General features: G+C 45.2%; 1 protein-coding gene across 10 annotated transcripts in view; it reads right to left on the reverse strand.

Annotated features, from left to right (window-relative positions):
• TANC1 (tetratricopeptide repeat, ankyrin repeat and coiled-coil containing 1) overlaps positions 1 to 13,605 on the reverse strand; it is a 253,872-nt gene that overhangs the window by 59,769 nt on the left and 180,498 nt on the right. For 8 of the 10 annotated variants that reach the window (XM_055572465.1, XM_055572470.1, XM_055572469.1 and 5 more), the window contains one exon: positions 5,020 to 5,283. The exons of the other annotated variants lie outside the window; for them this stretch is intronic. In XM_055572465.1, coding sequence (XP_055428440.1) covers positions 5,020 to 5,283 — 264 coding nt within the window. The remainder of the gene's footprint in view (positions 1 to 5,019; positions 5,284 to 13,605) is intronic. 10 annotated transcript variants of the gene reach the window in all.

Below are 13,605 nucleotides of genomic sequence, written 5' to 3' on the forward strand. Positions count from 1 at the left end.
TTTCCTCTGATCAAATAAGTAAGAGTCATAGCACACAGTTACATGTTAAAAAAGTTTTACAGATCTAGTCAAGCACATATAAGGTGAATTATAAAAATAATCGGTACAAAATAATTTTGTTACATCTTAGCAAATTTTTAAAGCAAATACACAGTTCATGTTTCCATCTTAAAAAAGGAACCTTCTCCTATTTATATATTCTAGGTCACAATGAAAAAAATCTACATAAAATCAAACCCAATCTGGTTTGGGGGTTAAGGAGCCCATTATAAAAATAATGATGATCCTAGACATATGATTATCTTACAGAGATACAGACATCACTTGAGGGGGAACAATGAGGGAGAGGGAGATCCTATTTCCAGGGCTAAAGCTTCTAAGAGTGGTGAGATCATCAGTGTGACAGAATTTCGAAGGACAGAAGTCAGGGCCATCTGCTTGCTGAAAACCCTCTGGCTACCCCATGGGCTCGGATGCAGCAGCCGACCACCGGCCAGCACCATCTGCCTGGTCTGGGTCCTTCCTACTGCCCCTCCTAAGGCCTCGGTCCTTTTCTTCCGCACTTTTGGCACTAGCTCCTCTCACTCCTCCACTCAGCAGGCACATGGGAGGCTCATGGCCCGGCCCTGTGACAGTGCATCCGCTCTGCTGCAGTCTCCAGAGGCCAGCTGGCCCTGCTCAATGTCCCAGGCCACGGAGAAACATCAGACAGCTCGACCCTACGGCAGCACACACTGACGCTTCTTCAGTGCATATCCACAGCCTGTTCACACGTGCTGCACACAGGACGTCAATACTCCACACAAATCTTTCCTCTTAGAAGGATACAGCTAATTCCCTATGCAGGACTTCCAAGTGAGCCTAAGGTTTGGGACTCCAAGGCAACATCTAGCTTCTCTCCAGGTCCTTCACAACCAGGGCACAGGAAACTCCCCAGATGGCCAGTGGGACCACACCCATGGCCCTGACTCCCTATAGTCACACTGCTTAGAACGCATTTCCAGGCTCCCACCTGGGACCTGGGACTCTGACTCGGGGCTCTGCAAATGACCCCTCTTCGGCACACCTCCTTGCGAACACACTTACATGTTGAAGGCTGAGACAGAACGAGTAACCCCAGCTATATTCTGGCCACAGGCTGGTTCGGTTCAGAGCTGGGAGAGCCCAGACTGTCTGACCTGCTGCCTCAACCCCAGAGGGCACAGAGATGCCTATAACCTCCAAAGGCTTTCTACTTACCTTCTTATCCTGACCCCTTAAAACATGACATTCAGTTCAGAACTTTTTGACAACCCAAGGCTTAAGAAGAAGAGACTATAAAGAGTGCTTCAACAAAAGGACTGCAAAAAAGCCCAAGTCTGACACAGAGGCAGGAGATAGGAGGTTTCAAATACCTCTTTGCAGATTTTCAGTGACTACAGTTTCAGTTCCAAAGTAGGGAACAGAGTGGCCCAGCAACTCCAGAGGTCTATGCTAAACATGAACACGTTGCTTCGAAATGGACCGCTGCTCATCAGGGCTGCAAGCCACCAGCTGCTGGCTCCCTCCACTGTATAGAGAGTCATCACAGGCACTGAGAGTGATGGGAGAGGGGCGGCCGTGCCGTGCAGGTGTTCAGTCCCACGCCCAGGCGACACCCTAGGACGACAACATGCTGTCCTTTCACACACCCCTAGGAATTCTCAGACGCTACAAAAATTAGCTCACTTCTGGTATTTAAACAATGAATGCTTTCAAAAGCCTGAACTATTCAGGGCCCAGAAAAATCAGAGGGAAAGCAATAATTTCATGCTGCAATAAATCTACTGCTAATACCTCTACAATTAAATTAATTATACACTCATGGCATACATACATTGTGTCTAACATCTGAGTGAGAAGTACATTTTAAGATGCTGCAGGAAAGAGGGTTTTTTGGTGGGAAAAGGAGGTGGGGGTGGAATGGGTAGATGGAGAAGCAGAGGGAGACTTGTCTAAGCTCAGCAAAGGGAACATCTATTAAAACACCATGGATTAACCTATCAAAGGTAAGTGCCATTAAGTCCAAGGCAATTACCAGTTAGATTCTCAAGAAAACTGGCTGGTAATTCTGCTTGTTGGTTTCCTAAACTAAACAGTGTTCTGTGATTCACTTAGAAAGTATTTCAAAAGAAAAAAGAAAAAAAAAAAAAAAAAACAAACAGTAGTCCAAAAAGGTAGAGCTCAATTATCCAACTTCTGGATTATCCAAGACATCATTTTAAAGGCTTCTCATTCTGCTTTTGAATGAAGGAATAGTGTCTGTGTTATGTATTTTGATGTGGCATATACAATAATAACCAGACTGCAGCTTTCTAAATCAATTCCACTTCAATAAATGCTTTGCCAAAGAAAATCTCTGTATAGCAAAACAATCACCAAACCTAGCCAACTTACTTTTATAACCTTTGACCAAAAAATTCCACTGTATGAGACAGTTAAGAATGAAGCAACAGCTCCAGTTCTGTGTTAACAGGCTTATTGACAGTAAAGGCAGGCAGCCTTTGGAACTTGTTTCCATATCCTCACCCCTCAGGGAAACTATGTCCCTTAGGGAAGCTGGCATCACCTTTCTTTTCCTTGCTTAGTCCTTATTCTGTTTCACATACCAAAACACCTTTCCTATCAAACGGCAGTTTCTCTGTGTTTACATGGATCTTGACATGCAAACACTTTCAAGAGATTTCAGTATACGGTCCTTCCCACCTTACTTCACTCCACCACTGAAGTAAGGTGAGTGTTGCCTACTGCTCTGTTTGTAGCAACCTGCCTTCTAATCCCTAGATAAACAGCACTGCATATAGTCTATAACATGAGTCTTTTATTCTTTTCAATGATATTTGAAAAATCTTGCCATTCTCTCTTTAAAAAAAAATCTACTTATTTGGCTGCACCGAATCTTAAGTTGCAGCATGAGGGATCTTTTTGGCATGAGAACTCTTAGTTGTAGTTTGAGCGATCTAGTTTCCTGACCAGGAATGGAACCCAGCCCCTCTACACTAGAAGTGAAGAGTCTTAGCCACTAGACCACCAGGGGAATTCCACCATTCCCACCTAACTAAAGTTCAGCTTTAGGGGTAAAGGGTAGGCAATGAAGAATCTACCAGACTCCTAGCTTGTTAGCAGATATTATAATGTAAGGCACTTTCCTATTTCCTTCCAAAATATGCTTTTAGTTTATAAAATATGCAACATGGGAGAAATGAGCAAACCCATTAAGCTAAGCAGTCACTGCTTAAGCCCAGAGATAAAACCCTCCCAATTCCACAGGAGGTCCGGTTCAAGTGCATCCGTAGAAGCTAATGAATGAGCACAGCAGAAATCAGAAAGCCCTGTTCTATAATCACTGCAGTCTCCTGGAAATGCTCAGCTCACACCCACTGTCACTTCACGTGGCAGGAAACCACATAAAAGAACATCAAGCAGAAAACATAACCCGAAAGGGGTCCTTTTAACACTGTTAAATTAATTTATTAATATCTTTCCTAATTTTAAAATATCTGCATTAAATTGAATACAAGTCTGCCATTTTGTTGAAGTCAATACAGCTATGAAGTCCTGGGATAATACAAATGAACCTTTCATCATATCCAGGTAAAAAGGGTCTAAAATGCCATGGGTGCAACATATTATGCCGTAGATGGTGAAACGCTGGTGGGCGGACACACCGCCTTCTGGAAGAACCCTCGTTCAATACATTCAATACACATAAAGCTCTCAGTACTTCCTTCTGGCAGGCACACCAAATCCCTTTTCTGGAACAAGGCCATTTTACTTGCTTTGAAAGTGAATTAAGAGTTGTGTCTCAGAATTCTTCCATTAGGACCATATATTTATCATCCACTTCGGAGTTCCACTGTGAAACACACCCAGCGACAACCAGAGTAGCCTGGCCCATCCCAAAGGGGCAGTACAGAGTCACAGAGAAACCCTTTGATGTGGGAAGAGAGATCCTGGGTCCAGCCCTTGGCAGAGGAGAAATCGTAAGCATCTCATTGGCAACAAACAATGATCAAAACAAGTTCCTCTTCTAAATTCAACAGAAGAGCACTGAGTTTAGAAATCTGGGACCTTGAAGCAGGCACAGCAGCTCAGATGTAGGGTTCCCTTCCCCGCCTACTGTGAACTAGCGCCCACTGACCCGTCAGCCAGCACCAGTCACCCCTTTCACATTCTCTTCTCAGCTCCAGCTGCCCCATCTTGCTGAGACATGACTGTCTGGCCTGTTTCCATTTCCTTGAGAGAGAACTTGCTTTTCTGCTGCTCATGTTTTAAACCGTGAGCTCCCTTAAAACTGAATTATATAAAACTGGATCTCCCATCTATGTGATGAGCCTCAACTATAGAAAATTAGTTTGAAAGCTGGATTAGAAATTCTTTTGAGGGGTGGGTGGAAGGGAGGTTCAAGAGGGAGGGGATATACACGTACATTTGGCTGATTCACATTGTACAGCAGAAACCAACACAACATTGTAAAGCAATTATCCTCCAATTAAAAATTAAAAGTAAACTGTAATGAAAATTCAGGAGAATGGCACAAAAAAAGAAATTCTTTGAGCTGATATTAACAAACTCATTCTAAACAATGATTTCCCTTGATCAAGCTGTTAATCCTGCATTAACTCAGGCTTAAAATAATCTGACAGAAAATAACAAAAATTATGTAAAGCATTATCCTTCAATAAAAAAAAAAAAAAAACAAGGACAGAGTTTTTGGTCCTTTCTTCCCTCATATACAAAGACCGATATAGTCTAAGTATTAAATTTAAAGAATTCTAGAGGGGAAAGGTCACTAAATGACCATTAAATGCAGCTTTATGTTTACATATGGGTTTACCCTCATGCTTACAGATAGGTACAGTAAGGCCTGCAAAAGTTAAGTGCCTGACCCATTATCACAAGGGTGGCTTGTGTCTGGATTAGATTCCCACGTGAAGAAAGTGAGCAGTGGGCACCTCAGACCCAGCGAGGTCACCCTTCCAGGGAGAGGCGTGGCCTTACCTGCAACTGAGTTGGGCCGTGGCATTATTAGCGAGCTGGAGCTCTGAGAATAAGGGACCGGACCATCTCCAACTGAGGCTTCGGCTTTGGGCAGCACGCTCTCCGCTGGCCCAGGGGGCTCCTCTTCTGCCACTGGGGAGCAATTATCTGCCCTGCGGTCATGGAGCACTCCCTTCTGTACCCCTAACCTTAGGCTTCCGTCCTTATTCCATTCCAAACTGGAGCCACTCCGGTCATCATTTTCCGATGAACTTGTAATCGTGGCTGAAATGAGAGACCAAAATACTTTGAAGGAAGCCAGGAATAGCTGGGGCTCTTGAGAGCTCACACAGACACACAGACACACACACACCGTCCGCATGATCAATGGTTTTCTGGTCTGTGCAGGTTGTTATCAAATTCTGTTTCATACAGTGTATTCTCTTAAGTTAGAAGAATGTTGCTTATCAGGGGAAATAAACTGCTAAATCATTCTACAGGGGAGGGAAAAGAAAACTCTGATAAGAAAATAATGAAAAAACTGTCTAAGAGTATCTGAGAGCTAAGAGTAAATCTATGTAGTTTGGAAATGATATATCCTGCCTTTTAACAAAGATGAATTGCTCACAGAAGAATTCAAATCTCATTAAATTCCTTTGAACCTTTAAGTATTTTTCCCAAATTAATAACATTTGTGCACAGAGAGAAGGGGCAGGGCAGTACAATGGTTAATGCAGGAACGATGTAGGAGGAAAATCTATAAAACAAAATCCAATGATAAAGTCAGACAGAAATTTAATCCTTAGACTTAAAACACTATAACATCTGTTCAAGGCATCCAGAGACGCCGACTTGACTTTAATTCTTTAGCAGCCTAGGATGGAAACCTTGAGGAAACCAGGGACAGGAATACATAAGCATGGGAAGGGATACTTGATGGCAGAATATTTAACCGCTTCCAAGAAAACCAGGATGGAAAAGCATCTTGGCAAAAAAAGAGAAATAGGGCAACATCCACTCTATAAATCTACAAACAGCCAATTCCGACTTAAAGATACTGAGCCATGTGTGATCCATTTGCAAACACAGGTCCTGCCATAGGTCCAACACTGGCTTGTGTCCTTGAGAACAGAGGCCAGGTCCCCTGATCTCTATTAGGATCCCAGCGGCCCAGGCCCTTAACTGCAAGACTTCAATGGGAGCACACTGGGTGAGAGTGTATTCAGGACCCAGACGCATGGATTAAGCTGCTTCATCAACATATACACTTTATCAGCAGGCTGGTGAATTAGCTCCAACAGAGTGTTATCTGGGATCAAAGGGTCTGAAGCGGTTTTATTTTTACAATGGTCTTTATGGTTTGGAAATAAAGACAAAACAATTTCCTCCTGTGATGTGACTGCAGGGTATCCTATCACAATTTTAAAACTGTCTTTGCTCCTGGACTTATCATCCACTGCTCCCTCCTTGTTTAAAAATCCCTCCTATGTGCTAAAGCCTCCTTAGAGGATTTGCCATTAGCTGATCCCTTCCTTTTCTGCACAGCCCAGGGCCTGGCCCATACTCAGTGCTCTGTAAATGTTTGCTCATTCAATGGATGAGCTCAAACTACAGAGACAGGACATTTACTCTCACTGTTGCTGGTTCAGGACTGCAGTCTCTAACCAAAGTGTAAGCTGATTTGGGATGGGCCCGTCACACCCTCAGGGGAATCCCAGCATTTCCAAGTATTCTAGCAGGAGGATTACTACTAATTTCTCCATCTGTTTGGAATCGATCAGTCTTCATTGTGCGTGTTTTTTAAATGGACCGTTCATATGAACATCCATTTATTAAGTGTGACTCTTTCCATCCTAAAAATAAGTGGTGCTAGGAATAACAGTAGCTGGTATCTCCTGAAGGTTACTGTATATCAGGGACTATGCTAAGGGTTTCACAGGATTACCTTACTTTAGTAATGAGACTATTGCCTCAATCATCATTAGTTGCTAATGATAATCTCTTAATAAGCTATGATTGTGTCACAAACTTTCATTTAGAAGCCCAATGCTCAGGACTCAAAATGCTTTTCCTGTAGGCATGTTGTAATTAGCTGGGTTCCAAGACAACCCCAACATCTAAGTTACAGATCCAGGGTGGAGGTGACTGCTCTGGTTTTTAGGTTGTGGTTGTTTTATTTGAGGGATCATATTCCTAAGGTGAAAAACAAAGTCCAAGTGATGTTCTTCTTCATTTGCTCTTCCTGAGTGCCATGCACTTCTGAATCCAACCTCTGTCTCAGACCTTAAGCAGTGGGAACAGGGACTCCTTACTTCATGTTACAAATGACAGCAGTGGAAGCTGGACTTCAGGGGCCCCAGCAGCAGCCAGGCAGGGACAGTCTGGTCAGGGCTTGTGGACTGCAGGGACAGGCTGAAGACCCAGTCCTGTCAGCTCAGCCACAAGTGCCCAGGCCCTGACAAGTGGCATCATTCATCTCAGGGAGAGGGAGGGAAGGGCAGGGGCGGGGGGTGGGGGGTGTTGTTGTGGAGGAGGAAGGGTCCCAGCTGGGAACAGCGGTCCTAGATGGGGCCGAAATTTCAAAAGCAGAATATTATATAACTTTATGCCTGTAAGTAGGAGACTCTCCCATCGCCCTTATGAAGTTCACCTAAGAGATGCATTCCAGCGTCCACCTTCGCCCCTGGTGCAAGGCACGCAGGTGAGATGCTCTGAAGCCAGGCCCCTCCGGCAAAGACGCTCCACTAAGACTGCCCCACTTCACAGCCTTCTTCCCTGGGATCCCAGGTCAGGCTGCCAGCTGGCAGCCCGGGCAGTGAACTTTCATCTCGGTTCAGATATGATGAAGCACTGAAGTAGATCCGGGGTGGGGGGAGACAAGGCCCCAGTTTCCCCATCCAACCTAAGAAGCACAACAAATAGGACAACCCCACAGCCTCCAAGAAAGGGAAAGCAGCTCTTAAAACAAAGGACCTGCCACTCAAAAACACCTGTTCTTCCAGGCTAACAGGAATATGCTCCTGATTAAACTAACACAGTCACCCTCAAGTTGACCACACAGGGCAACGCCCTAAATATGATGATTAAAATAAAAGACTCTGAAAAATAAGGGCTATTTGACATTTTCCAGAGCCTGGATAATCTTGAAAAGCCCCTTAACAACCGAAAAATTCTATCATCTTGTTCCTTTAAGTAGTACAGATGCCAAGAAAGTGAAAGTGTTAGTCACTCAGTTGAGTCCAACTCTTTGCAACTCCATGGTCACCAGGCTCCTCTGTCCGTGGAACTCTCCAGGCAAGAATACTGGAGTGGGTTGCCACGTTCTTCTCCAGGGGATCTTCCTGACCCAGGGATCGAACACAGGTTCTCCTGTATTGCAGGCGGATTCTTTACCATCTGAGCCACCAGCAAAGCCCAGTATAGATGCCAGTGTTCGTCAATTAAGTCTTGCCACTTTCACTTCACTTTCATCATCACTCAGGCTGGGTCTCAGTCACTCTGCAAATAGCCAGGATTCTTTAAAACAAGTGACTTATTAGGCGTTATGTTTTATCAAGCTACGAGGTTAGGCCGTGCCTTGTAAGTTAGTATTAAATTAGGTTTGCTCATTTACTTACGTGTGATACTACTTCTAACTCTCCATGTAACCTGAAAACTCCCTTTAGGTAGGGACAGTGGGTCATCTTCCTCAGAAGTAAGAGCACATTTACCCAGACCTTCCCTGGTGGCTCAGATGGTAAAGCGTCTGTCTACAATGTGGGAGACCTGGGTTCGATCCCTGGGTCGGGAAGCTTCCCTGGAGAAGGAAATGGCAACCCACTCCAGTACTCTGGCCTAGAAAATCCCATGGACAGAGGAGCCTGGTGCAGGCTACTGTCCATGGGGTTGCAAAGAGTCGGACACAACTGAGCGACTTCAGTTTCACTTTTCACTCATGCACACGGCTGTACCACCTCCAAAGCACCTTCAAATCATGTTAAGACACATACATGATCACCACAACATGTGAGAAGACGTGGAAAGGCTGAGAACCATCAACACGACTTTATAGATATGGAAACACACTGGGGAAAAACTAACCAAACTGACACACAAGTTAGTGCTATTTCCATTACCTTCTGACGGCACATGCAGTGTGTATTAAAACTCCCTTTGCCTTGCACAGTTCTCATCATGTAAAAGGAGTTCTGTAAAAGTATCTGTGCCTATATTGTAAAGTAATTAGCCTCCAATTAAAATAAATAATTAATTTAAAAAAAAAGTATTTGTGGCTAAAAAGTATTTTGCAGTTCATGAAACCTGCCTCGTTAAAAATAGCCCCCAGGCAGCGGCTAGTGGAGAAAGGCCAGTCATGAGAAAGCCAGGAGGGAGAGTCAGGGAGGCTGGGAGTCTGCCTGGGAGGTGGGGGAAGCAGAGACAGGGACCCACTCAGTTATTAAACATTGTGCTCTATATGGCACTGCAATAAAACAATTCCCTCCTTCTCCTTCCCAGCCTTCCCCTCATCCCCTCTTTGCCTATTGAAGGTTCTTTCTATGTTAATGTTCACTTAAAACAGAATTTAAAAAAATAAACAGTAAAGTTCAGGGTCCAAAAAGTAGTTTGGTGGGATCTAAATCAAGTTGTAGGTTTAAAAGAACACCAGGAAATAATCTGACCATGGCATTAGTCCAGAATTGTTTAGGAACTAAGGGCCATTGGTATCAAACGTATACATAGGCAGAGTTGAATTCTTCTCTCTCTGAGCTCTGGAAAAGATAAGAGATGAAAAATGCAAGGGGCATGGGTTCAAACTCTGGCTTCTCAACTTTTTAAGGACCCACCAGAGGCGATCTCTCTGGGTCCACTACTGGGAATGGGAACCTGTTTGTCTTTACCTTCCAGACATAATCGCGTATGTTTGTGTTTCCCTCTTTACACTGGCTCCAAGTCCTGAGTAAAACTTTCTGCCCATTTTAAAGCAAAATTAATAAAATCTTATTTATCGACCTGGCTTCTGACTTCATCTTTTCTCTTTTTCCCCAACTCATGTTGCGGTTGTTGTTTAATCGCTAAATTGTGTCCCATTCTTTGCAACCCCATGGACTGTAGCCTGCCAGGCTCCTCTGTCCATGGGATTTTCCAGGCAAGAATACTGGAGCGGGTTGCCATTTCCTCCTCCAGAGGATCTTCCTGACACAGGGATTGAAACCTGCATCTCTTGCCTTGGCAGGAGAATTGTTTACTGCTGAGTCACCGGGGAAGCCCTCCTCCACCCATACCTTCTTTGAAAAAGAAAAATCTCAATTTAGTAAATGCCTATGAGCATTTCCGGAGAAGGCAATGGCACCCCACTCCAGTACTCTTGCCTGGAGAATCCCAGGGATGGGGGAGCCTGGTGGGCTGCGTCTGTGGGGTCACGCAGAGTCGGACACGACTGAAGTGACTTAGCATAGCATAGCATATGAGCATTTCAAATCCACTAGGGAGGAATGGTATATAAATAAATAAGCATCCCTAGGAAATAAGAACAACAATAGTGGCTAACGTGAATATTATAATAGTGTTTACGGTACACAGGCCCTATTCTAAACCTCCGTCATATCTCACTCAGTACTTCTAACAGTCCCATGGGCAAGCAAGCCCTAGAACACCTGGAGCCTCGCTGGGCTCCAGAATGATGCTCTGCACTATTCCAATCACAGGATTAGAAAAACTTGTGCACACATCTTGCATACATGTATTTATAAATTATGTTCACGGACTATACTAATTTATTATAATATGAAACATACACAAAACATACATTTTGAAAAGATTTTTAAACACCCCCAAATTGAAAAAAAGTTTTTAAGCATCCCATAGGTTGTCCTGCATTTTCCATTTTCAAAGCCAGGGATCTATGAAGACAGCCCTTTGTCTCTCCGTAGGTGGTGGAGAAAAAGCAGATAGAAGGGCACACATCAGGTGCCTCCTATATCATGAGAATGCTGTCCTCCCCCTTTCAACTGAAGAAAAATAAAATACCACTAACAAAACCCAGACAAACATCTTTCAACTTCTATATCCTGTTTAATGGTTGAGAGGACGAGTTTAAAAGTTAAAATAAGGGACCAGTGAATTAAAGATCAAACAAAAAAAGTGATTGGTTGCTTATGAAAGAGAAGAGAAGAAGTGAATAAAAAAAGAAAATCCAGCTAGTGCAGACACCGCCTTCTTGGACCCAACCGGATGAAGATCACTAGCAACTCTGGGAGGGGAACACCGTTTAACCGAGATCAAGACCAGGGAAAGACCAAGGTGACAGGTCCAAGAAGCCACATGCCCACTCCCTGGTGCTCTGGACCCGACAGCAGCTTGCCCTCCTCTGCTGTGCACTCACACCTCGCACGCTCAGGCTGCCAGGCCACACACTGGATCTCCCCAGCAGACACCGGGGAAGACTGCAAAGATGAACCCAGTCTGCAGGAAACCTCCCAGAAATGCCAGCCAGGGCTTCTCCCTCCGCCCTGCCCACACACTAACAAACCACAGGAACAAAGTCTGAGGCTCATCCACCTGGGTGAGCTTCTCACCCCCCGCAGCCCGGCAGGCACAGCTTCCAGTGAAGGCACTTGGGCTGATGCGTGCTCACCTGGCACGATGCAGGCAGGGGGCCCCGAGTTACCTCTGGCTCCACGGGGCTTTCTGGCTTCTCTTCCCGCCACTCTGCCTGGACAGAAGCATGAGGCTCCTCTGGACAGCCCCGTGGAACCGCCGAGGGTCCTGTGACAGGCAGGTCTCTGCTCCAAACCTCCGCTGAGCGCCCACCACGTTGCACAAGGCGCTCTGCTGTGCCAGGCGGCTAGGCCGGGACTCGAGTCACAGCCATGTGGTCCCAGCAGTGCTCAGCCAGCCTCTGAGGCAGAGACACCTGAAGGGGCAGCTGGGGCAGGGCACAGGGGAGGGCGGGCAGGCCACACCGGCCAGCCTCAGCCTCGCCCACTGGCTCCAGACTCTGTCTGAAAGGGCGGGTAGCAGCCTCCAGAAAGAAGCCTGCGGACTGGAACAACATGAAGTTTTTCGGCAATAGCACATGTCCCTGTGTACCAGTTCAGCTACACAGACCCTCAGCACTGAAGGCCTAGACAACGGGACTTCTGATTTAGTCCACTGACTCCACAGAGTTCCAGACTCTTCCAGGAAAGAGCACAAGGCACTCACTACTAGTGGTTGGTATTATCCACGGGAAACACCTGCCCTTGCAGGGCACTGCCATGTCTTACACCCTTTTCAGCAGTTGACAACTTGCCCAAGTCTTCAACGGTAGGAGACCATTCTTTCATTCCACAGGGAGACAAGTTTTAAAGCAGATACTGTAACTATCTCTAGCGTCCCAGCACTCAACAAATGTGCTCCTGGTATGCAGTTGGTGCTCATAAATGCTTCAGACAAAACAGCCTGGAAACTCCAACCATGGTCTGAATACAAGTGCAGCGGGCGCTCTGTTGATTCATATCACCACCAAGGACTTGTTCCCCATTAAGTGCCTTACTGAATAATATATGTAAAGGCAAATTCTCCTCCTTCACCCAAGAGATTAAAGAGCTTCTATAATTAAGGATGATTTTTTAAATTGCAGGCAGTGTAGCAAAATGAATATTAACACAGATTTGAAACACTTAAATAGTTATTACCAAATCAATTTCAAAGCATTTCAATTTAGTAGCAAGCAGGGCAATACAGGTGTCAACAAAGCAGTATTAGCATAAAATCAAAAGGGCAGGATTTACAACAAGTTAAAAATGAAAATAAAGTACAATTAATTCCTCTTTGTGTGCCTCCTTCTGCATCTGATCACCTCCCCCGGGGCCCAAAGTTCAGGAAATGAAAGGTCTAACGCTTCCTCTGGCACTACTCTCATTTTACAAGCCTAGGAGAGCAGAGAAGAGAGCCGCAGGAAGATAAAAGTCAGCCCACAGTCACTTTTCTTTATGTCCTAAGCAACTGGGCAGAAAAACAAATATCATCAAACTCTAGCAAGGAACAGCAGGACCGTAATCAAGTGTCAGTATTTCACCACAAGCCACTTGTGTAGGAGCAATGTTTCTGTGAAGATATTCCCCTGCCTAAATGTATACCTGCCTCCCCGCTTCAAAGCGAGCAGGGGGGGAGCAAATGTAAGCTCCCTCCCCCACCCCTTAGAGAAAGGGGAAAGGCAGAGTCCGAGTTCTTGCTTCACCCTTTTCAAATTCTGAGCACTTAATCATCCTGAAAGCTATCTGGCCTGGTGGAATGTGGTGGCTCAGTTGTCTGGGAGCAGGGCAGGAGGAGGTGGGGAGATGGTGGGGTGAGAGGCGAGATACGAGGTCAGGCCATCTTCCACGTGGGATGCCCTCCTCTCCCCTCCCTTCATGGGGCTGTTCTAACACTGGTCTCAACAAATCCAACACGCCACCAGAGTCATCTGGAGATTATAAGTGGCAGCAGGTAGAAGCAGATGGCAGAGAAAGCAAATGGAAGGAATGGTTAACTTCTAAAGGCCTCTCTTTCTGCCAGAATGCTTTAAACTGCTATCTGGAAATCCTTCTCCTGAGCACCTCTATCATTAATCGATAGGAAGGATTTATTAACATTTTAAATCTTGAT

Source organism: Bubalus kerabau, chromosome 3 (genome assembly GCF_029407905.1).
Source record: "Bubalus kerabau isolate K-KA32 ecotype Philippines breed swamp buffalo chromosome 3, PCC_UOA_SB_1v2, whole genome shotgun sequence".
Taxonomy (NCBI): domain Eukaryota; kingdom Metazoa; phylum Chordata; class Mammalia; order Artiodactyla; family Bovidae; genus Bubalus; species Bubalus kerabau.